This window comes from Phodopus roborovskii, unplaced genomic scaffold (genome assembly GCF_943737965.1).
Source record: "Phodopus roborovskii unplaced genomic scaffold, PHOROB, whole genome shotgun sequence".
In the NCBI taxonomy this organism is placed as follows: domain Eukaryota; kingdom Metazoa; phylum Chordata; class Mammalia; order Rodentia; family Cricetidae; genus Phodopus; species Phodopus roborovskii.
In genome coordinates, this window is record NW_026126408.1 from 12218812 (window position 1) to 12242252 (window position 23441).

Sequence of the window (23441 nt, forward strand, 5' to 3'; positions counted from 1 at the left end):
ACACAGTTACAGCTGAAGTCCAGGTTCAGCTGGCTAGCCTTTGTGTTAGGCAAGTATTTAGTCTATAATTCAAAGAGGCCCACATCATCCAGGGACACTGATCAGAAAGCAGGGAGAGAGGAGGGGAGACTCTCAGGTACCCTACTCCAGCCCAGCTCACTTGACCTTAGGGCCTCTGCTAGGAACACCCACGGGCTGGGGGCCTGCTTCCATGGATCAGGGTTCCCGTGGGCCATTAGAAACTAAGACTCCATTCAAGGCTTCTGGTCTCCGTCCTCATGTTTGTTGTAGGGGAGTTGTGCCCCCTCCTTTTTTTCTGACTGGACAAGACATTCCAGGTTCTGAGGGAAGGGATTTGTTTCTGCTTTTATTTTTAAAAGACTTCTGTGACCCTGGAAAATATGTCAGTCTCTGCAAAAGAGAGGTGTGTGGCCTGGGGTTGGCAAGGGTCAATAAGTGTGTGGAATTGGTATACTATAAGTAACCAGGAATTGGGGTGCTCTCTCTCTCTCTCTCTCTCTCTCTCTCTCTCTCTCTCTCTTTGAGTTTTGTTCTGAAGTCAGAGAGGTGTCACATCTACCAGAATGTAGGGAGACTTCTGCTTTCTCCCCTCCTTCCATATTCCAGACCTCAAGGCTATCATGGGCCCACACTCTGAGTGGAAATAGAGTAGGGAAAAGAACAGAGCAGAGAAAAAAAAAACATCATGATTTTACTACAACCACTGTGTGACCCTTAGCTGAAAGCTGGGCTTAGCCCTTCAGCGGGCACCTCCCCCCAGCCCCAGATATGCCTGGATTTCTTCCTAGTGCCCACGTTGTGCTTTTGGTGTCCCCTGCTGGTTGTGTAAATCTTGCTCCTTAACCAGCCTGTTCTGAGCTACTCTCGGCCTCACTGAACAATTCTTTTCCCTTAGCTCCATCCCCATGGCTCCCTGAACTGATAAAAGCATCTGCAGGCAGGAGGGGGAGCAGTAGTGCCCTCCTGGGACCACTGAGGCCTATGGGGACCCAGGCACATCTCAGCACCAGGCCTCACTTGGTTACTCAGCCTTGGGCTGAGTGCGGGAGCCCCAACTTCAGGTAGAATGTCTGGATAGGACTGGAGTATCCTGAGAACCACCTCCCTCCTAAATCTCAGCATGGCTGTGCTGGTCCTCTGGCTCCTTGGTAGCCATTGCAGCACTGGATCCCAGACTGGTGAGGGGAGGCAGGGAAGGGTTTCCTAGCTTTTTGGGGCCCATGAGAACCAATGAAATAGCATCTGAGGACGAGACAGTGTGCACTGCACCATGCATACATACTTATGCACACCTCTTAGTGTACACATGCCTAGTGCACACATGCAGCTCTTTCTCAGAGCTCTTACTATGCACACATGACTAGCTACTCTCTGCTCCAGACACAGGAAGGAGCTTCCTGGTCTACAGGTTTCCACTGGAGTGGAAGGATGCCCATAAGCAGGGCAAGAAGAATGGTAGGTTAGGGTCATAACCTACCCCTAAAAGAATGATATGGTAATTAGCTAAACACCCTCAGGGACACCAGAGGAGCTTGGGTAGCAGAAGGTGAGGTGTGTGTAGAAGCTTGTGAGGCTAGGTGAGGGAGAGAAGATGAGATAGCTTTGGAGTACAGAAGAGTTGGGAAAGGGAAAGCCTGTGTTGTTTAGCCACAGAATTGAAGTGGATGCTCCTTTGTAAGATGTGACTCCAGTGTCAGTAGTCCAGGCCGATATCTGGTGGCATGGAATGCCTTGGTACCATTTGGAGACCGAGACATAGTTTGGAATATTGATTCTATGGTCTTGAGAATGGAAATGCTCATGAGGTTAGCAACCCATTCCTTTCTTACAACAGGGACAGTGGTGTGTGTGGCAGGGCAGCAGTGGGGGATTATTTCTCTTCTTGCTCAGGATAGCTGAACCTCCAGAGGCCAGCAGCTGGAGAGACCTTAGCATGGGGTGGGATAATAATCAGATGGTAACAAAGCCTGGGCAGTGCTTAGAGGAGAAACAGTTGGGGTCAGGGTAACATGGGGTCTGGAGAGACAATGCTGGCTGAGAACCTACCTTCCATGTGCCATGGGCATCACTCACATATAGTAAGCACTCTATTTCTTCCTAATTCTCTTGTGGGCATGAGTGAGCCATCTTACAACTGGGGAGGTGTCTCCAAGCAGCAGAGCCAGCACTTGGGCTCACGCTCTCCACTCTCTGTGCTGTCTCCTAGTGGCATCTGCCTACTTGGGATTATTTTGTAAGGAGTGGGCAGATAAGAGGCTCTTGGATGAAGGCAGCAAATAGAGAAGTGGGCAGAGAAACTCAGATGGCAGGTGATGGATCGGGGCCCAGGAGACATCAAATGGCATGAGCAGAGCGAGTCCTGCTGGCTACAAGGCTAGGTCCAGAGGAAAGGAGAAGGTGGTGACATCCATCTAGAAGGTGATGTCATGCCTAGGTTGGCAGCTCCAGGTGGCAGCTGGGGAAATAGTGTGTCCTCACACACTCCTTTACCCAGGGTGGTGGCACCTACTGAAAGTTAGAAGCTCTGTGCTGCTGTTCTTGCCCGATTCCCAGTCCCCCTAAGATGGAACCCTTCTTCTTACCCCTTCTGGCCTGGGAGAGGTCCAGGGAGGTGGGACAGGAGAGAACAGCAGGAAGCCTTCCGAGCTTCACCTCCCTGGACCAGGCCCCTCTGGGGTCTGAGAAGAACCTTTTGCATCTGTTTTATCTGAGACACATCATGCTGTCCATCCTCTACTGCCTCTGTGCTGAGGACAGCAACCAAGAATTCCCAGGGGAGCTGTTTACATGGCTGTCCCTGAGTCTCCTGAGCCATGCTGGAGGCCAGAGAGGAGGGGAGTCAGCATGTCTATTTCTGAACTCATTTATTTCTGTTAGTGACCCAGAGAAGGCTGGTGACATGTCAGAGTCACCCAGCTGATGAGGGCAGAGTCGGGGTCACCCTAATGGAAGCAGCTTTCCTGACTCTGATCACCATCCTCTTCTCGACAGTGGGTGGCCTGCTTCTCAGAATGCCCTCCCAACCAGCCTCACACAGCTCTTCTTCATGTAGCATCTGCAGATGGTGACAGGCGGTGGTCATTGTGTTACATCCCTCAGGTGCTGTCCAGGCTGATTCTCCTCTTACATTTCTAAACCTGTCCCTGACATTTGGCACTGTCCAGCGTGGATAACCTGTTGTCATCAGCCCTTCCCTGTATAACACTCAGCTCTTCACTCATAACATCTAATAGCCCCATGGTTCATCATCAGGACCATGGATGGATCATGGCTTGTGACCCCAGCTCACTCCCATTTTACAGATATGTAGGTAGGGGGATAGAAGTTACATGACTCACTGGCACTCAGGCTTGGGTTTATTTATGCTAAAAGACCTGATATTTGTGTGGCAGGGGATGTAGCTAGCCTGAAGCATGCCGTCCTGGGTATTTATTTAAACTTGTGCTTTGGAGGTAAGCTGGTTCTGGGAGGAGGCTGGAGAAAAGCACCTCAATTCCATTCCACTCAGGGCAGCCTGTGTGTTTTCCATCACAGGCTGAGTAAACCTCACTGGGAGGGAAAGTAGAGGAAGAAGTTGCAATGACATGGGGACCCCTTGTTCTCAGAACAGCCCTCAGCCGCCTAGGCATGGGTCTCAAGCATCTTACGTGATGTTCTCAGCATCCTAGGTGCATTGTCTCTGGTAGTTGTACTCAGCAATGTAGGGAAGTGAGGCCTGGTCAAAGCCCTCTGTCATTTGTAAGTGGCAGGACATTTGTGAGATGTGAGTCTTAGACACAGCACAGCCTGGACAAATTGTCCTCAACAGAGGGTGGCCAGGTCCTGACCAGGACCGTTAGCCTCACTCTGGCAACAAAAGGCCTCTCTTCCAGGGATCTTTGCACTGGGCCAAGGAAGAGGTCAGGCTGCCTGGGCCTGGTTGGCACTTAGATCAGGGAAACCAAGGCTTCCCTTGTCTCCTTTCCCATTTCTCTGATGAAGGCAGGAGTTCCAGTCTCCCCCTTATGTTAGAGCTTGGCCTCCCTCAGCATTGGAGCAGGCCTGGCCCCTCAGTCTGACTAGAACCTTGCTCATGCTCTTGCGGTGGGAGCCTGATGAGAGGTGATGTGAACATCTTCCCAACCCTCAAGTTTGTCTATTGCAACTCAGCCCCATCCCTGAGCTCAGTCAGGCCCGGACCTTCCAGAGCACTAGCTCCAGGGGCCTGCTTCCCAGACCTTCTGGGGGCAGTGGGCAACCAGAGGGGTTCACTCTCTTACCTGCGGAAGCTCTTCTCGCCGGGTGTTCTGGTGCTGGGTCGGGAGCCAGGGAGCAGCCCATCGGTCTCCTGGCTGTCCTTTTCCTCCTCCTGAAGAGCTTCATCTCCCAGGAAGTCTCCATCATCCCAGGAGCCCACTGTGCCATCTGTGGCCTGATACCGGACCTCCATGCTTAGGGTGGTCTGAAGGGGGAGGGACAGTGAGCAGCTGGGCTGACAATAACAGCCCCCTGGTACACGTGACATTGGGAGGCACGTTCGCTCCCTATGAAGACGAGGGGAGGACCTTCCTGCCTCAGTGTGAAAATGAGAAAAAGGCCGAGTATGACTGGTGCATGAGGTCCTCTTGTACTTGGCCCTCTTCTTCCCAGGCACTCCAATTCCAGTGGCTGCCCTTGATCTCTAGGCCTAAGCCTGGCTGTGAGGTCTTTGGGTTCTTAGTATAGAATCATGTGGTGTCCCCCTCTTCATCCTCAGAACTTGAGCACAAGGGGATTTCCCTGGATAGGTGACAGAATCAGCTGAGCATGTCTTTTGAGAGAATCCCTGGTCCTGGGTGCCCCTCAGCCTCGTACAGTCAACATTTCTTCAAACTCCTCTGACTAGCTAGAGAAGGGGGTCTTGGGGAATTGCCTTGACCTTTTCTTCTGGAGAAAGTGGAATGCCACATCTGGGTCCAGATGTTAAACAGAATCCAGGTGAAAGGACCATGTCTAGAAGGTGTGACCCTAATTTGCATGGAGTCAAACTGAGGTGGGAGATTGTGCATCATCCAGCAATCTGAGGACTTTCTTTGTATGCCCTTTGACCCCTTAGAACAGTCCAGTGAGACCAATATACTTTTATGAACTTTGCAGATACCCAAGGGTCAGCTCCTTAGCACCAGGCCAGCTACTCTGAGTGGCTACAGAGGAGCTGGAGGGGGGCAGAGCCTGGGGCTGGGCATCAAGGGTTTCCCATCTGCTTTTGTTGGGACAGACATTGAAGGGTGGACTGGATATGACTAGTTCACATATGCCCATGCTGACTTGGGCAGAAATGGACAAATGGAGGAGAAAATGAGACCCTGATCCTTGCTGGACCACTGGTCAGAGAGGAAACACATCATGTGCAGGATGGAGGCCTTGGAGTAGCTGGCAAGGCTCAGTGTGGCCATTGGATGGTAGGAGGCACCTCAAATTCATTCCTGAGCTGGATCCAAATGGGAAAAACACATCAGCGGGGAGGAGGTGGCATCCTCATTACCTCACCCGGAACCACCACCGTGGGAAAGGCTGCCTATCCACTTGGGACAGACACGGCCATACTACAGGGACCCTAGCACCAGCCTTCACACCAAATGGCTCTGGCAGAGTCTCCCTGATGTCCCCCTACTGCCTCCCTTGTCAATCATGGAGCAGTCTCTAGACCAGTGCTTCTCAACCTGGGGGTCATGACCTCTTTGAGAGGTGTCTAACAACCCTTTCACAGGGTTTGCCTAAGACCATCGGGAAACACAGATATTTACATTATGATTCATAACAGCAACAAAATTACAGTTATGAAGTAGCAACAATATTTTATAGTTGGGGAGGGGTCGCAGCATTAGGAAGGTTGAGAACCACTACCCTAGACCTTCTGTGGGTGATGGAAGACTCCACGGACTACTTGGCATGCCTACCTTGATGATGGCATTGTTGTCATCGATCAGTGTGTCGGTCACTTCCACACGATTCTCCTCCACCACCTTCTGCAGCACCATGCGGAAGGTCCCAATTAGTCTGTGAATGACAGAGGGGACATTGCCAGAATGAGGAGCAAGGCTGATGTCAGTGTCTGGCTGACAAGGAGGTGGGCAATTGTGAAGACCCTAGACTGGGACTGGAGTGGTCTGGGGACCATAGTAGGCCTGGCTTGGACAGCATGTCTGTGAGGGTAACTGACCCTTTACAAGTATGGATGGTTGAATATATATGGTCTGCTCCACGCCCTTGGAAGAAGAAAGAACTCTAAATGATGTCCACAGATAGAGACAGGGAATTTAGCATCGGGATTGTAGCTGGTCCCCTGCAGTATGGAAGCTTCCAGATGCTACAATGGAGTGTGGTGGTGGTGGGGCATTGAGGCTTCCTAATGATGGCCGTGGTGGTGGTGGTGGTGGTGGTGGTGGTGGTGTGTGTGTGTGTGTGTGAGAGAGAGAGAGAGAGAGAGAGAGAGAGAGACAGAGAGACAGAGAGATACTGAACCCTGGGTCATGCTGGGCAAGTGCTTTTCCTCTGAGCTACCATCCCCCCCCCCCCCCCGCCCCGACTATTAGCTACATAAACACCCTTTCCTTCCTCTTCCTGACTGGGGTAGATGGGTAGAGGTCTCTAGTCTCATCAACACCAGGTCTCCATTATCTCCATTATCCCACATTTGCAACTGGTAAGCTCCTGGTGGGAGGGACTCCTGCGACCTCAGAATCCCCTGAATTCAATTGCATTGTGGAGCAAGCATACAGAGCTTTCTCTCTTGGTTTTCTTCTTAGCTAAGCTAATAATTTCAACTTCATGAATGGCATGCTCATCCCCAGTGCACACTCACTCCCCTGGACGGCCCCATCACTGCTGTGGTGCCTCACAGCCTGCACATTCTATGACTAGTCTCCACTTGGTGTTTCCTGTACACCAGAGTCCCAGTGCCTGTTGCATTTATGAGCAGCAGCGGGTGTCTAATAAATTCTGACTTGGATCCCATCCCACCCTGAGACTGGAAGACTGTTGTTGGGGGAGAGCAGGGCATTAAGAAGATACCCCATGGAGAAACATACTCCAAAGGCTTCAAGGCACATACAGTATGTGAAACCTGGAAGGGATCTGAGGGACGGGTACTTCTTAGAGTTTGTAGAGGAGGGAGGTGGGCCAACAAAGGGGGCAGGGACAAAACCAATTAATGAAAAATACCAGTGAGATATCAAATGAATTGTGACAGACAGACCTGCTGCCTATAATATACTAAGGGCTATGGAGGGGGAACACTTTTAATTCTGGGGCTAGAATGATGGTTTAGTGAGTGAAAAGTTTGCCTCGAAAGCACAAGGACTTGAGTTTAAATTCCTAGCATCTGTGTCTTTTAAAAATTAGTCAGGTGGTGCTTGTCTTTAATTCCAGGAATGAAGAAAGTGTAGATAGGTGTGTTCCCAGAGCTCATCATTGGCCATCCAGACTCAGGAATCAGTGGGCCCCAAGTTTAGTGAGAATCACTAAAGAAATCAAGAATACACTAAATGTTGACCTCTGGCCTACAGACAGACAGACAAGCAGGCAGGCAGAGGCGCGCGCGCGCACACACACACACATACACACACACAGACATGCACTTATATACCCATGTGCACATATACACATGAATACGTATGTACCCCACTCCACAGTCTTCCCAGCTGTGTTGAGCACATAGTAGATTCAGCCATAAGGGATGACTAGGAAGTGCTTGCCTTCTAAGTGTAGAGCCTCACTGGATTTCGTATCTTTGAGGGCAAACTGTCCACCATGCTAAAGCTTAACTGGGCTTTTAGATTCTTCCCAGAGAAGCTCTATAGAGGATCCTAGTGCTGCTTGGCTTCTCCTCAGCCCGAGTGCTGGGCTGGGACCCAGGGGATCCCAAGCCATTGCTGGGGAATAAAAAGGAGGGGCAGGGCACAGCGCTTGGGGACATCATGACTGTCAGCAGTGGGCAAGAAATAAGGCACTGGCTTTCTGAAGGTCTCAACTGTCATGGTTCTAAATCAGTGGTATAAATTGGATCTTAGGGAGAAGCCCCTAACTCCTCACAGACCCACAGTCACTGCCAATTTGCAGCATTTACCAATTTCCACAGGGCAAATACTCATAGGATACCCAATTTCAATATGCTTATGGTGTAGAGCCTAGAGGAGTCTACTGAGTCCTGGAGCACCTCCTGGCTGGAGGTGGACATGGGCAAACTCTAGGCATGCACATCCAAGCAACGTTGTTGCTACTGCTTGGGGTACAGAGCATCTCTGTCCTACTCTGAGCCCTTGCTGTCAGGCTCTTCAAGCCACTGTCACTCCACTAAGCACCTGCCAGGTAACTACCGAGTACTGGAACTTAGGAACATCTGTTCTCAATTTTAGATGCTCCAGAATAGTCAAAGAAGGTTCCTAGGTGCTGCAATGTGATTAGACACCCCCCAGGGGGCAGGAGGGAGCCATTCCCCTGCAGTTGTTCAGACAGCCTCTGGTGTCTTCTAGATTTCTTTGGCATTACAGTCTGAGATCCTAGTCTTGGGAGGAGAGCTTGGCCTGTGTGAATCCCTGAAATGACCTCTCTACCAGGTTTTCAAGCCTCTTCCAGACACAAGGGTGACAGTGACAACAGAAGTAACACTGCAATCTGTCGCCACTGCTAGTCTACTCACTGCTTGCAACACACAGCAAACCACCTCCTGGCAAAGCTCTATGGATACGCAAACTGTCATTTCCTAAGGGAGGAAGGATAGACGGTGGGAGAGCTCGGCTCTGGAGTCAGACAGACTTCACCTAGCAGTCCCTCAGGGTTCCAGCACCTGGCAGCTATGTGACTGTCTAGTTCTGCAGCCTTCTCTCAAAGGCATTGATGCCACATACTTCCCCACATGCTGGTGTGGAGATGCAGCTCCATTAGCTGCAGCCCTCTGCATCACTGACTCTTCTCCCTGAAACTGAGAGTGGCCTGCCTTTGGAGGGTTCAGCCAGGGAGGGTACTCTCTGTAAACTGGGCTCTGGGAACAGATCCAGGTTGTCCCCACCCTTAAAGCTCCACCTAGAACCAGGGCCTGTTGGTGACTGGAGTGAGGGTGGTGCCAGAACAACACTAGGAGCTTGCGCTCTCAAAGGGAAGAGCTTGCCACATAGCCAGGGAGTGGCGGCAGTGGAGATGGTGGTAGTAACTGTGGTGTGTGTGTGTGTGTGTGTGTGTGTGTGTGTGTGTGTGTATAACAGCTCCCCCTTCCTCAAATAATAAGCATAAATAAATAAAAAATAGAAATAATAACTTTTGAAATGGACAATTGATATCTCAATAAAGAATGTTCTGAACCTACTGTCTTGGCCTCAGTTTCCCAGGCTGACTCCACATCCCCTATGTGGCCTAGAGAGCTCACCCATTAGAAAGAGAGGCCACACAGGAGCCTGGGAGAAGCCAGCATCCTCAGGTAGGTAGACAGTGGGGAGAAGGCCTCAGGTGCAGATGGGTCCACAAAGCGGCAACTGGGCACCAGAATCCTGTCAATAATTTATCATCTTCCTCTGGGAGCTGGTGTCAAATGCCCTGGGCTCAGTCCAGCTCCCACTGCACTCCTGGCTTCTGAATTATTCAGGACCCCTGGCATCCTTGGTGTAAGGAGCCATTGCCCCTTAAACTCCTGGTGAGGCTACGTGGGATGCATAAAATCTCATCCTAATGGCCAAGCACACTTGGGAATTTTATGGTCTCTGACCAGGAGGTTTCCTCCTTTCTGCCATGTCTCTATTTCCTGGCAGCTCCTAACACTGCTGGGTAGAACCAGATAGGCCTCTTGTTTGGCCCTAACTCTAAGGTTGAAAGCCCTAAGCCCACTCAACTCTAAACACCTCACTCCCAAGTTGCCTGGATCAGGATGGGCATCCTAGGTCTTGGTCAGTGGCCTGAACAGTCTCTAAGTCCTCCTTTACCACACTTTGGTACCATGTGACTTCCCTGCCTTCTCTTCAGTGGGGAGAGGGAGGGCAGGGAAGGAAGGAGGAGGGCACAGTTAGGAAAGGAGGGTCACACTTCCTCTGTCTTTCCACTGCTTGGCATTTAAGAACACCTAGTGTGGTTATCCATTGCCCCTGAATTTCTAAGTCCTTTGATTTGTCTGTAGCAGGGGTCCTGATGGTGGCTCTCTGCACTATGGTGTCACATTCATATGCTCTGGCTGCTGGGAGATACAGAAGTTTAGAAGAGGAGGTGCAAGATGGTAGCTCTTCCAGAATCTTCTCATATGACCTCCGTGTGCTTCTGAGCCTTAGTTTCCCTTCCTGCACACTAAGGGTTTTGCTGCTGAGCTCCCAATCTCCTGGAGCCCTGATATCTGTACCCTCTGCATGGGCCCTTCTCTTGTTCCTGCTTCTCCCCTCCTGATTAATCACAGGGGTATATCTCAATCAGATAATAAGGCCATGCTTTATCTTGGGGTCTCTAGAGAGATGCTTTTCCAAAAGTTTTTATTGTGGTTCTAGAAGAAACTGACTGAGTGATATCATCCCGAGGAGACAAAGAGGAGGCCTCTGTTCCCTAAACATACTTCCTGTGGTCCTGCCATCAGGTCAGAACCCCCTCTACAGGGGCCTATTCAGCTCACCTCTCCCAGTGGTAGGCAGACTACTTCCTGAGATAGCACAGATGTTGGAGATTCTGTCTCTTCCAGCTGTCTGCTCTCCTGATCCTCTTGTGTCTTTCCTCTTCACCTGACAAGCAACTTCCTGAGGATAGGGACTGTGCCTTGATCCCCCATTTTAACAACTATCATGACTAACACAGATGGATGAGTGAATGGGTGAATGAGATGAATGGATAATACAATTCATGAAAAGGTAGGCTGCATAAATGGGATGGAATAAATGAATAAATGCAAAAATAGTTGGCTGGATAGATAGACAGGTTGATGAGTAGCTAAATGACCCTAGGACTTCCTCTTGAGGTTTGCATCTACTTGCCATAAGGAAAAAATTAGAGTCCCTACCCCAGACAACCACAGGTGTTAGCTATTAACGGTCTTTACAATGGGTATCAGAAAAGTGGACCCCTTTGCCTACCCTTTTGAGATTATATAGCTTGTAAGGATTAGGTTATCTTTCCTCTTTTACACTCCCTTCCTACTGCTGAGTCTCTTAGAGCCTTCATTGAACTAGCACTGTCACACCTTTTTGGACACTTTGCAGTTCAGCCATGAATGCCTATAGGTTACAGAAGAACAATGACTTTTTTACTCCAACACAGAGTGTCTCATTTTACTTATATTTAGTCACCATTCTAGCACCTTCCAAAACCCATGTGTCATCCGCAGGAAGGATGGGGGCTACTCCAGTTGATCGGATTGTAGGATAACACTCACATGGTAGGTCCATTCCATTTACAGAACAGAAGCTCCATGAGGGGCAGACACCTCTTTAGCATCTAGTTCAGTTCACGACTTACAGTTTGCACTTCATACATGCTTGTTGAGTAAAGGAACGGACAGATCTATCTCATTTCATCTCCACAGCTATATTGAGACAAATTCTTACCTTTTCCACACATAAGTACAGTGACCTCAGAGGGCTTACTTAGCCTGCTCAGGGCCACACCTTACTTAAATCACTGGCCCAAGGGGCTGAGATCATGTTTGCTTCCTAAACCACAGCACGGAACAGTCTCTGTTAGACAACTTCATCCTCAAGCCATTTGCTTTTAGTTTCTCTGATGGGCTACATCCTCTAGTGGAGGAAGGAAAGGCTCAAAGAGAGGGGCATGGAGCTTTAAAGGGGCAGGAGACTGAGGGTGGACAGGAGGGTGAGCTGCTCTTGGTTGGCAATGGTTGGAAAAGCCAGGGTACTTTGAGGGTCCCACAAAAGAGCAAGATAGTAGCTCTTAGGCCTTTAAAGATGGTTTCAAGGTACAGGGTTCCATGGTAAGCCTAGAGGAGTGTAAGAATCAGGCTGATCCCAGCCACCTATACTTACTTGTTGCTGAAGACTTTGCTGTAGTTGAAAATCTGAATCTCCAACATTTCATTTTTGTCAATGTTGCTGGCCACCGGCCACCGGAACGTCTGGGGAGAGAGGGACAGCTGTGGCCTTGGGTGCAAATAGCAGGGAGGTGATGAGTGATGAGGTTGGGGCCTCCTAGCTGCCAGGTGATCCCCCCCTCACACAGGCTCCCCAGGGACAAAGCATTCACACTCCCACTCAGTTACCATAGCTGCCTCCTATGAGGGTTTTCCCCACCCACTCCTCTTTCAAAGCCGGTGCCCAGAGGTTTGGCAGGCTGTCAAGGTCACAGGGCGGGGTGGGTGGGGGTTGGGGCCCTAGGCCTAAGAAGAACCTTTGATTCCCAGCTGTGTGAAGCTTTCACTACCTCCTGGCTCCTGGGGGAGCTGAGGATGGTGCCACCGCCAGGGTGTGGGTAGACTCCAGGGCCAACAGCTGGTGGGATGGGAGCTGAGTTCAGGATGAGCTGATTGGAGTCTGGACTTTCTAGCTCTTTTCTAAGTTGTTTGAACCAGTCCAGGCTCTGCCCTGGCCATCCTTCCATTGTGGCAGTCTGAACAATAGGGACTCATTTTGCAAGTCTTTCATGTTATGAAGGATAAACATATATATATATATATATATATATATAGTACATAGTCTGTGCCCAACTTACTGTTTCTCCATTCACACCCCTGGAGACATCTCTAGATCAGTAATAAGGATGAATTAGAAATTCAGGGACTTTTTATTATTATTTTGTGCTCTAAGAGTGGCAACTAGGACCCAGTGCAGCCCATAAAAGAGTCATTGGGGACAATCAATGGTGGGCAGAGCCAAGCTCTTCCCTAGGCTCTGTAATTCCTGTCCTTACCTAGCTGTCTTCCTTTTGGGGACAACAAAGACAACTGGGGAAGGAAGAAAGATGATAGACAGAATTCCATCCTGTGTATAACATTTGTGGTGTTCTCTAGAGAAATAGCTTGTAGCTTGTAGCCATCACCTTCAAGAACGTGCAAGTTCTTAGGGACACCTGCTTGATTGTGAGTAGTTGGCCTGTTCTGCTCCCTGATCCCCAAAGACTGTGCCTTCGGAGCCAGGAAAGAACTGGCATGTCTGTGTTGGTAAATATGGAATTTATCCTTTGAGGGCCAACCTGGCCAAAGCCAACAAGAGGACACCCTCCAAAGGCTGCCTGCCAGGGGAAGCTGTCAGGCTGACCCTCCAGTCACAGGAGACAGGGTGAGTTAGAGCCAGGGCTCAAGGTCCACACCATCACAGTCCACCCAAGTCCCTCATAAATCCCACTGAACAATCTCTGCAAGGAGCCAATGTTTGTAGACACCACATGTAACCAGAACAGGTGAGAACTTGTCGGAAAAGCCATCTCACTTCAAGGACAAGTCACATCCATGGTAGAGACCACACCCCCATGCCCTAGTAGAGGGGGATAAGAGCACCCAAGTGGGACCCATGTCCATTCCAGGCCTGGTGCATCAAGCATGAGAACAGAGGAAGAGGGCAGACTGAACCACGTGCTGTCTGGAGTCTATATCCTTCTGCGCTTGACGTTTGCTTTGTATCCTAGGCTAGCCTAGAACTTCTGAACATTCTCCTGCCTCTGCCTCCTAAGTGCTGGGTTATAGGCTTGTACCATCCCATCTGTTTTCTTTTTTCTTTTTTTGGTGTTGGAGATTGAACCCACTGCCATGCATACTAGGTGAGCCCCTACCCACTGAGCCACACCTCCAGTGAAACTGAACTTGGACCAGCGGGCTTCAAGGGCTGCTCAGAGCTACAGAGAGATGATGATACCAGGGATTTTGACAGACTAGATAGAAAGTAGTGACTTTAGTTTTAAATGTCCTGTATGTTCCCCACCCACTTCAGACCAGTCAACAGTTCAGGAATAAATAAAAACCGTGATGGGAATAATTTTTGCCATTTGCAGAAAGCTTTACATTGTGGAGGAGGCTGAAGTCTATGTATATTAATTCAATTATTCTTTCCAGCATCCCAGGAAGCTGATGTCTGCTGTGTTTCATGGACAGGGGAGCTACAGCTCTGAGAAGTGGGGTGAGGCAGAGTTCTACTGATGGCTGAGTAGACACCGCTGAATGGAGGCTTCTGAGAGTTGACCCTGCAAGCTGCCTTCCACAGCTGGACTTCCTTCTTCCAGACTGGGAACTTTAAGGGTTGGGGCTTAAAGGACTATCCTGGCTGCTCAGTATCACCCTCCTTGTGTAATCTCTTCTTAGAACTAGTCAGGTTCCAGGGAAACTGTGTTGGCTCAATTAAGAAAATGCCTCCATAAGATGGGGCTGTAGGCAAGCCTGTAAGTCACCTTCTTAATCAGTGATTGATGGGGGAGGGCCCAGCCCATTGCAGGTGGGGCCAATCCTGGGCAGGTGGTCCTGAGTTTATAAGAAAGCAGGTTGGGCAAGCCACGAGAAGCCAGTAAACAACCCCTCCGTGGCCTCTGCATCAGCTCCTGCCTCCAGGTTCCAGCTTCCTTTAATGAAGAACAGTGATATGGAAGCATAAGCCAAATTAACTCTTTTCTCCCCCAGTTGCTTTGGTCATGACGTTTCATCACAGCAATTGTAATTCTGACAGAAACCCTGATGTGAGCATGAGAGGGAGAGAGGTCCGGCGGTTGGTTGGGGCTCTTGGCAGCCCACAGGCCATGATTTACCACAGCTTCGGTGCCTGTTCTCTGACATCTGCGGCAGCTGAGCTCCACAGAGGGTGTAGTTTTCTTAATGAAGTTGCTTTGCCGAGACTACAGGGAAATAGGGACGAGGCCTGACTCATTAGCCATAGGTAGAGGAGAAAGTACGGCGGGCCCATTGGGCCTGGGTTTCCTGGGATGCAGAAGAAAGGGCCCTGACTCCATCTGTGGGCTCCTGGCACGGTTCAGCACGGAAGAAGAGGAGGTGGCCCCGGAGGAATGTTTCCGATGGACACAGTGTCACTTGGACAGTGTCATTTGCAGGAAATGATGAACGAGACCCACAGAGAGAAACTCCTGGATCCTGCTTGTCCCCTGCTGGGGTGTAGTTCAGTGGCTCCCAGAGCTGATGGGACATAAAGGCCGCCCTCTGCCTCTGCGCCTCTGTCTTGAGTATCTGCCTGGCGGCCTGGCCTCTGCCCTCTGGTTTCCCTTTCCTTGTGTCTGGCTCTCCACCTGTCTGCTTTTCTTTGTCGTTCTCTGCCTTTGTCTCTATTTCTCTGTCTCTGCCCCTCTTCCTCATTGGTTGTCACGCCTGGTTGTTCATCAGCCTGGTTTCTGGAAACTTTTTGAGGCCTCTGGTCCCCAGCTTTGACACTAATGGAGCTAGAGTCTCTGTGTGGGACCCAGGCTGTGACGCTTGCTCTGTCTCGACGCATGGCCTCCAACACACTGTGATGGAGTAAGGAGACCTAACCAGGTGCCCAGCAGATGTTGGTGCACAGCAAGCCAAATAAGTACTTTAGAAATGACCCTGCCTTAGCTATTTTGTTACAGACACAAAAGACAAAGATGGATATCTACCTTGCAGGGCTGTTGCAAGAACCAATGAAGTCACACAAGTGACAGGATGTTTGTTATATGGAAAGGGAACATAGCACTGAAGAAATGAAAGCTGTTATTGGTTCGGGCTTGTTTTCCTCCTGTAGGGGCTCTGTACATGTTGTAGCCAATATGTCTCCCTGGCCCTTCTCTGCCCTGCCCCTGCCTCCCTCACACTTCATTCGCCTTGGCTTTTCCATGTCTCACGTCTTTCTTGCATGTTCTTGCCCTGATTTCATTTCTCATTGTCTCATTTTGCCCACCATTTCCTTTTTTTTTTTTTTTTAAACCAGATGCTGTGACACACACATCATATGCAGAGAACATAACCAGGTAAGCTAGGAGAGTTTAGGGGTTTGGGGGCTCCCAGGAGCCATTGACTACCATTCCTACCCTGGCCAGACAATGTTGCTTACCTCCTGAAGTGCCTGACTGAAGGGACGAGGGTTCTGAGGGGAGGTTTCTATCTCCGTTATTAGTAATTATCAGGGCACTGCTCTCTAGCAATGAGCGAGGCTCTGGCAACATGGCAAAGATGCTCATCTGCTGAAAGGGGGTGAGAGAGAAGTGTCCAAGGGCACACAGCTGATTTGTGGCTGAGGAAGGACTGAAACTCTAGCCTCCAAGCTTAGTTCAAGACTTACTCCCTGTCTCAGAGTAAGCTCAGAGGAGGCTGAGTTTCAGAGGGGCCTATGGTTTTTTTTTTGTTATTCCTCTAGGTTGGCAGCTGCAAAATCATTTATTTATTGAGTGTGGACCACCTGTCAGGTGCTGGCTACCACTTGTCACATAGTATACAATCTTGCCCCACTTCACAGGTAAGGAAACTGAGATTCAGGATTTGCTCAGCTTCATCAGTAATGTAGCTTACTAATGAGGTGGACTGCTGGGTTCGAACCCAGGTGCTGATATTTAATAACCACGAGACCTTGGACGAGTTACCTCACTTCCCAGTTCTCTGATTTGTAGAATGGAGGTTGCAACACCTAACCTTGGCTCAGGCATAAGATAAACACTGGGGAAGTTGTGACTCTGCTGTTACCTGGGGGCGCCTGCTTCCTCTGTGACTCCCAGCCCCCTTTCGTTTTCCTCTGTGACTTCCTCTCCCCTCATCACAAGATGGGGTCTGTGCTGCCTCTTCTTGAGTCTAGGCTGACCTTAAAACTGCCTTTCTCCGATAGAAGGTGGCAATATGACACGGTGTGGTACCTAGATCTGGAAGCTTCCATTCTTCATTGTCTTAGAAATCAATAGTACATAAAGAAGTCCAGGCCATGCTGCTGGAAGAGAGAGGCCCTGAAGGGTGTGAGGCCAAGAGGAAGAGACAGAAAGGACCCAGGTGTCACAGCCACCCAGCAGATAGCAGGCCTCAGAATCAGAAGCCACAGTATAAAGTGCAGATTTTGTCAGTCCCTGGGTGGTTTGTTAACGTGGCAGTAGATAACCGTGACATTATCCTGTGCTTCCTGTGGTACTTCCTGTCAGGTTTGTATCAAGATCATTTCACAGCAGCTGCAGGGCTCGGATCCATCCCCTGCCTTAGTCTACACACACAACATGCACGCACACACACACACACACACACACACACACACACACACCTCTTGCTCCTCTCCTCACCATTGATTGGTTCCTGGAATGTCATGATGACCATTCTCAGGGCATTCAGAGCAGGAGTAGAGCTGTGGCTTGGGTGTCTGTATGGTTCTCTGGGGCTTCCCTGCACTTTTTACAAGGTCTGGTACACAGTAGATGCTCAGCAAGCAATTCCCAAACAATACAAGGGACTATAGCACAACATTACAAAGGACTATAGTACCTGATGGGTACAACTATCAGGTGATAGCACGAGCGTATTCTTTGGGGTAATTATGAGGCTGGCCAGGTTTTTGGCATAGAGTCAGAACACAGGAAGTGTTCAGTTAAATTTATTATTTGTATTACTATGGTGCTGTTGCAGGAGCTGGGCAAGACTTGGCTTCTTGATGACAGACATTTCAGGGTTGCAGAAGCTACTGAGGACATAGGGCACTTTTCAGCCTGGACAGCACTAGTATAAATCTCTTCCTGTGGCCATTGCTGCTGAGGGTGGTGGCTTTTGTTTCTGGAAGTGCCTAGAAAAGTGGTTGCCTAGAGACTGGGCCAATAAAATCTAACTCACCATCTAACACCCTGTTCCAATCAACCCCAAACCTAGGACCCTGGCCCTATTAGGATAGCAGCTGAACCAAACATTGCTACCTCAGGTGTCATGAGCCACCATACCCCATTCAGGGGCACAAATTGGCTGAGCATCTTGTACCAGATCTGTGAGCATCTGGCTCCATGTGGGATGCAGAGATGCTGAGATGCTGAGATGCAGGAGTGCAGGGATGCAGGAATGAAGGGATACAGGGATGTGGGGTATTTCCTAGTCCTGGGGATGTACTTAAATGGCTCTGAAGACAAACTGACCTGAAACAAGAGTGTGCAATGGGACTTTACAGGAGCTGGGGGGTGGGTACTAGTTGTGGAGGAAGGAAAGATGATCTCAGTCTGGAAGTCTTGGGAGCCTCCTGACTGTCCAGGTGTGACCCAGTTCACCAGCTCCAGGCTGAGGCTAACCTGGGGAATAGTGGCCAGGGTGCAGTGTTCTATATTTTATCAATCTCAGGGATGTGGGGCTCCTCAGAGCTTCCTGATCTGTGTTGAAGGGTGATCTGGATCATCCCCAGCTTGCTGGCTGACTGGGTGTGGAATGTGCTATCAGCAGGTTAGCATCTCCAATGTTTTGGGAGGCAGGGTTGATATGAGATTTCCTGTAAATGTTTGTGGTATAATAGAAACAGTCCTGGGAACTGAAAGACCTGAGTTTTAGTTCTACCCTTGTAGAAGTATTGGGGAGCCCCTTCCCTCTATAAACCCTCTCCTACCACTATAAAATACTGCAGCTCAACTATCTGACCTCTAAGGCACCATTAAGTAATTGCATTTGTGACTTGCCTATTGCTTATCCTAAAGGCCAAGCCGAGGGCCTGTGCATACTACTAGCTCTGTTGAGCATTTCCTATCTGGACACAGGCCTGCCTGCAGTTACAGGTGCCAGACTAGCAGACATCTATTCCTCCCCCCCCCCCCGCCTCAATATTTTCAGTGCTGTGTGTTAGAACAGTAATGAAGTGAGTCACATTCCTGTCTGTCTCCTTGGAATTCATAGCCCATGGCTTCCAGGTGTAAGCAGAAGGGCAGACAGTCTGTTGCTCAGCCATTCCCAAGCTGAAGAAGGTTCCATTACCTGAGCTCAGAAGCCTATGGTCTAGCTTTGTGTGTATTGGGCACCTGAGGACAGGACTGAATCACTTCTCTCCCTTGCAAGCCACCTGGGCCCTGGAATCAGACCCACTAGCATTCAAATCCTGGCATGGCTTCTCAGCCAGTTACACAGAGCAGAACACTCAGGCCAAGCTGTCCCCTTAGCGCTGTTGACGCAGTGTGGTTACTTGGGGGCAGGTGAGGGGGCTGAGAGCCCACACAGTGCCTGTGTTAAATCAAACCAGGCTGGGGTTGAGACAGACTTGGTGTGCTTCCCTTTCGTCCCCTGCCACGGCCCCCTCCCATCGCCTCCTGCCTCAGCCTCTTCAGAGTTACCAGCTCGATGAGGGATCTCGGGTTCCAGCCCCAAGGAAAGGGGACACCTCTGGGTTCTTTTTCCATTGCTGTTGGAGGGGCATTGTTTTTCTTCCCAGCTACCTCCTGCCCACTCAGGTTGCTCAGTCCAAAGCAGTTGGTGTACCTGTGTCTGAATCAAGCAGGCCCCTCCCTTGCTTGGACTTCTTACCTTGGTAGTGGAAGTGGCACATTTACCTCTTTGCCTTGGTTTCGTTGTATTAGTTTTGTAACAGTCTTACAGGGTAGCATGCAAGGAGAATCCCCCTCCTTGTTTTAAGGAAGAGTCCAAGACCCAGAAATGTTATCTCAGGAGGGATTTAGAGTCCATGTCTCCTGACTCCCAGGCTCCCCAAGCTATGTATCTCTCTCTAAGGCAGTTCCTGAAGGCCCTGGCAGAATCTAAGAACAGAAGAGACCCTTGGAGAATTCACAAGACTTTCTTTCCAAGACTTCTTCTGGGACCTCTGGTTGGTTCCATCAGGGATAGCCGGAGGAATGTAGAACTTGTCTACCTGAGGCAGGAATGCATCTCCATGATCTCTTTGGGAGTTGAGGAGTTGCCCCTCCTGCCTTGTGAATTACACACTAGTAGTAGCCAGGCTAGTGGGCCACTTTTCAGAGGAAGGAAGAAAAAGCTGGCTCACTTAGACAAGCCAGCCAGTCTTTTTTAAAATTTATTTTCCTTTTTTATTAATATTTTTACATTCCAATCCCAGTCCTTCCTCCCTTCTCTCCTCCTGCTCCCCCCCACACATCTGCTCCTTGGTGAGGGAAAGCCCTCCCTTAGGTCGTTTACTAAGTCTGTCCATCATCTAGTTGAGGCAGGACCAAGGCACCTTTCCACTCCCACACCCTTGTGTCTAGGCTGGGGGAAGGTATCTCTCCATATAGAATGGCTCCACTAAGTCAGTCTGTGTTTTAGTGTTAGATCCAGTCCAGTATATGGACCTACTTCCATATACTACACCATTGTCACCTATATTAAGGAGTCTAGTTCAGTCTTAGGCAGGTTCCCCATTTGTCAGACCTGAGTCAGTAGTCTGTCACTAGTTGGGTCAGCTGATTCTGTGGGTTTCCCCATCATGGTCTTGACTCCTTTGTTCATAGTATCGCTCCTCCCTTACTTTGATTGCACTCCAGGAGCTTGGCCCATTGGTTAATTGTAGATTTCTGCATCTGCTTCCATCTGTTTCTGGAAGAGGGTTCTAGCTTCTCTGGGGTTATGGATTGCAGACTGGGTATCTTTTGCTTTATGCCTGGTATCCACTTATGAGTGAGTACATACTATATTTGTCTTTCTGGTTTTGGGTTATCTCACTAAGGATGGGTTTTTTTTTCTAGTTCTATCCATTTGCCTGAGAATTTTAGGATGTCATTGTTTCTTACCGCTTAGTAGTACTCCATTGTGTAAATATACCACATTTTCTTTATCCATTCTTCAGTTGAGGGGCATCTAGGCTAATTCCAAGATCTGGCTATTACAAATAATGTTGCCTGAACATATTTGAGCAAATGTCCTTGTGGTGTGAATGTGCCTCCTTTGGGTATATGCCCAACAGTGGTATTGCAGGGTCTTGAGGTAGGTTGATCCCTAATTTTTTGAGAAATTGCCATACTTATTTCCACAGCAGTCAGGCAGAGTCTTGAAGCTTCAAGACTTTTTGTTGCTGCACTCATAGAGATCCCCAAATCTAGTCTTGGTGGTGTGCACTTAGAATTCTGGCTTGGCCACTTTCGTTCTGTCATTTTGTATGGGACACTCTCTGGGCCTGGGTGTCATCATCTATGGTTTACTATGAGGACTAGACAGATGAAGACAGCTCAGAGACTGTTGTGCCATCCCTGCCCCCATACCCACAAATACCAGTGGGTCTCCATTATGTGATAACCAGGAACCTTCTGGTCACCACCCTCACCTCCAAAGGCTAGGTAGCACACGGGCAGCTTCTATTCATCTGGTGGTGGCTCTTAGATCTCATCAGTGTCTGCCGTAGCCCTCTGGCTTCTACCTCTTTCCTGTGATCACTGAACACTGTCCCAGATGCAGCCCAATGTTAAGTTCCTGTATGGAATATTCTTGTTCCTCCCACTAGCTCAGGTACCCTTCTGACACTCAGAATATGCCTCATGTAGATGTCCAGTGGCATCAAGGACATCCTTTACCTGATCCATGTTGGCCTCCTCTGGAAAGAGGAAGGACACGGTGATTAACTTTGAATGTTGTGTACTATCTGTGGCTCAGGTGTCCTGGCTGCAGTGCATGGAAAGGGGTGGCATTGTCCTTGGAAGGGGCATCAGGTTGCTTGCCGCCTGGGGCCTGGGCTGGAAGGGGGTAGTTAGTTGCTTGCATAGGCCAGGGAAGGAAGGCCTGTGAGGAGGGAGCCAGAGCCCCTGACTGAAGAAAGGAAGGAAGCCAGCTGGCTGTGCTATGCTGCAGCTTCGTGATAGCTTTATGTGCATGGGGCCTCTTTATCACCCCCCCCCCCATTTCACTTATTGCCTCCCAGAGAAACTGCGTATCAGTCTCCATCATGATTTGGCAAATGTGGCAGCTGAGGCAGAGCTGAAGTTGAAAGCTGCACAGCAAGAAGACAGAGAAAACAAGAACAGACACCCCTCTCTTTGCCCCCCCCCCCCAGAGTATTGGTGATGAGCCCAGCTGTCTTGGGGCAGAATGACACACCCAGCAGGAGGCAGTGGACTTGAGGGTTCACTTCTCCTATCTCCAGTTCTGGGTCTGAACTCGAAGCTATACCATATGACATTGACTCAGGAGGAGGGAAAATACCTGGTTTGGATGGCCTCTCAGCCTGAATGTTCAGATGGAACTCACGTCTGCCATGAGCTCGCTCTTAGCGCAAATAAAGCCAGATGTGAGAAACAAACACCAGAACAAAGGTGTGCTGTTCTGCAGGGGGTGGGGGGATCCACACTAAACTGTTGGTTTAGGTCAATGTGGTGACTTAATACGGTTGCTTCTCATCTCCAAAGTCAATTCTGGAAAAAGTACAGTATTAGGAGGGAGAGATGGATCCAAGCAGATAGACAAAAGGACACAGATACTTGGATCTATCTCAGGCTCTTTAAGCTGATGGCTGTTGGAGGCTGGAGGCTGCCAGAGGGGAGGGGAGAGGAGGGGAGGAGCTGGACAAGAATGAGACCTAAGGCTGAGGAAAAGCTTGCCATCTGCATCTATGATAAAAACTGTGACAAGTAGGTGTTGACAGGCCAGCAGCTCACTCTCCTGCTGAATCTCAGTAACTGCCAATGGTGTTTGTTGTAGAGTATTATTTTAAGGTGTGACATTTGTTTATGCTCTGGAACATTTGTGTGACTATGTAAAGCTGTGTTGCTTTTGTTTATGCTGCATTGCTCTAACTCTGTGAAGCTGTGATTCTTTGCCTGTCTAAACACCTGATGATTTCCTGGGTAAACTGGGAGTGGAGTAGAAGGGAGGAGATGGGGGATGGGAACATGAGGGATTGAGAAGGCCAAGCTGGGGAAGGAACAGAGGGAGAGAGCAATGAAAGAGACATCTTGATAAAGGGAGCCTTTATGGAGTTAGGGAGAAACCTGGTGCTAGAGAAATTCTCAGGAATCCAGCTAAGACTCCTAGCAATAGTGGACAGGGTGCTTGAAGGAGCCTTCCCCTTTACTCAGATTAATGACTGCCCTAATTGTCATCATAGAACCTTCATCCAGTAAATGATGGAAGCGGATGCAGTGATCCATAACCAAATACTGGGCTGAGTTCCTGGAGTTCAGTTGAAGAGAAGGAAGAGGGATCCTATGAACAAGGGGGCAGGTCAAGATCATGATGGGAAAAACCAAAGAGACAGCTGACCCGAGCTAGTGGGAGCTCATGAACTCTGGACTGAGAGCTGGGGAACCTGCTTGGGATTGAACTAGGCCCTCTGAATGTGGGTGACAGTTATGTGGCCCCTGGCAGTGGAACCAGGATCCCAGGGACATGAACTGGCTTTCTGAAGCTCACTCCCTATGGTGGGATACCTTGATATGGGCAGAAGGGCTTGGTCTTGCCTCAACTTGATATACCAAACCCAAGGAAGGTCTTACCCCTTCTGAGGAGTAAGTGGGGGTTGGGAAGAGGGGATGTGCGGTGCAGGAGAAGGGGAGGGAGGGGAACTGGGATTGGTATTCAAAAATGAAAAAAAATTTAAAAATAAATTACAAAAAGATAAATCTAGAAGAAGGAGCAAGAAAAGGAAGAAAGGAGGACACTAGGGGCC

At 49.5% G+C, this 23441-nt stretch overlaps 1 protein-coding gene across 1 annotated transcript in view; it reads right to left on the minus strand.

The window, feature by feature from the left end:
• Otof (otoferlin) overlaps positions 1-23441 on the minus strand; it is a 90626-nt gene that overhangs the window by 47049 nt on the left and 20136 nt on the right. Inside the window, exons 3-5 of the mRNA XM_051181748.1 lie at positions 11985-12073; positions 5940-6039; positions 4281-4462 (exon numbers count right to left, since the gene is read on the minus strand). Of these exons, the coding sequence (XP_051037705.1) occupies positions 4281-4462; positions 5940-6039; positions 11985-12073 (371 nt within the window). The remainder of the gene's footprint in view (positions 1-4280; positions 4463-5939; positions 6040-11984; positions 12074-23441) is intronic.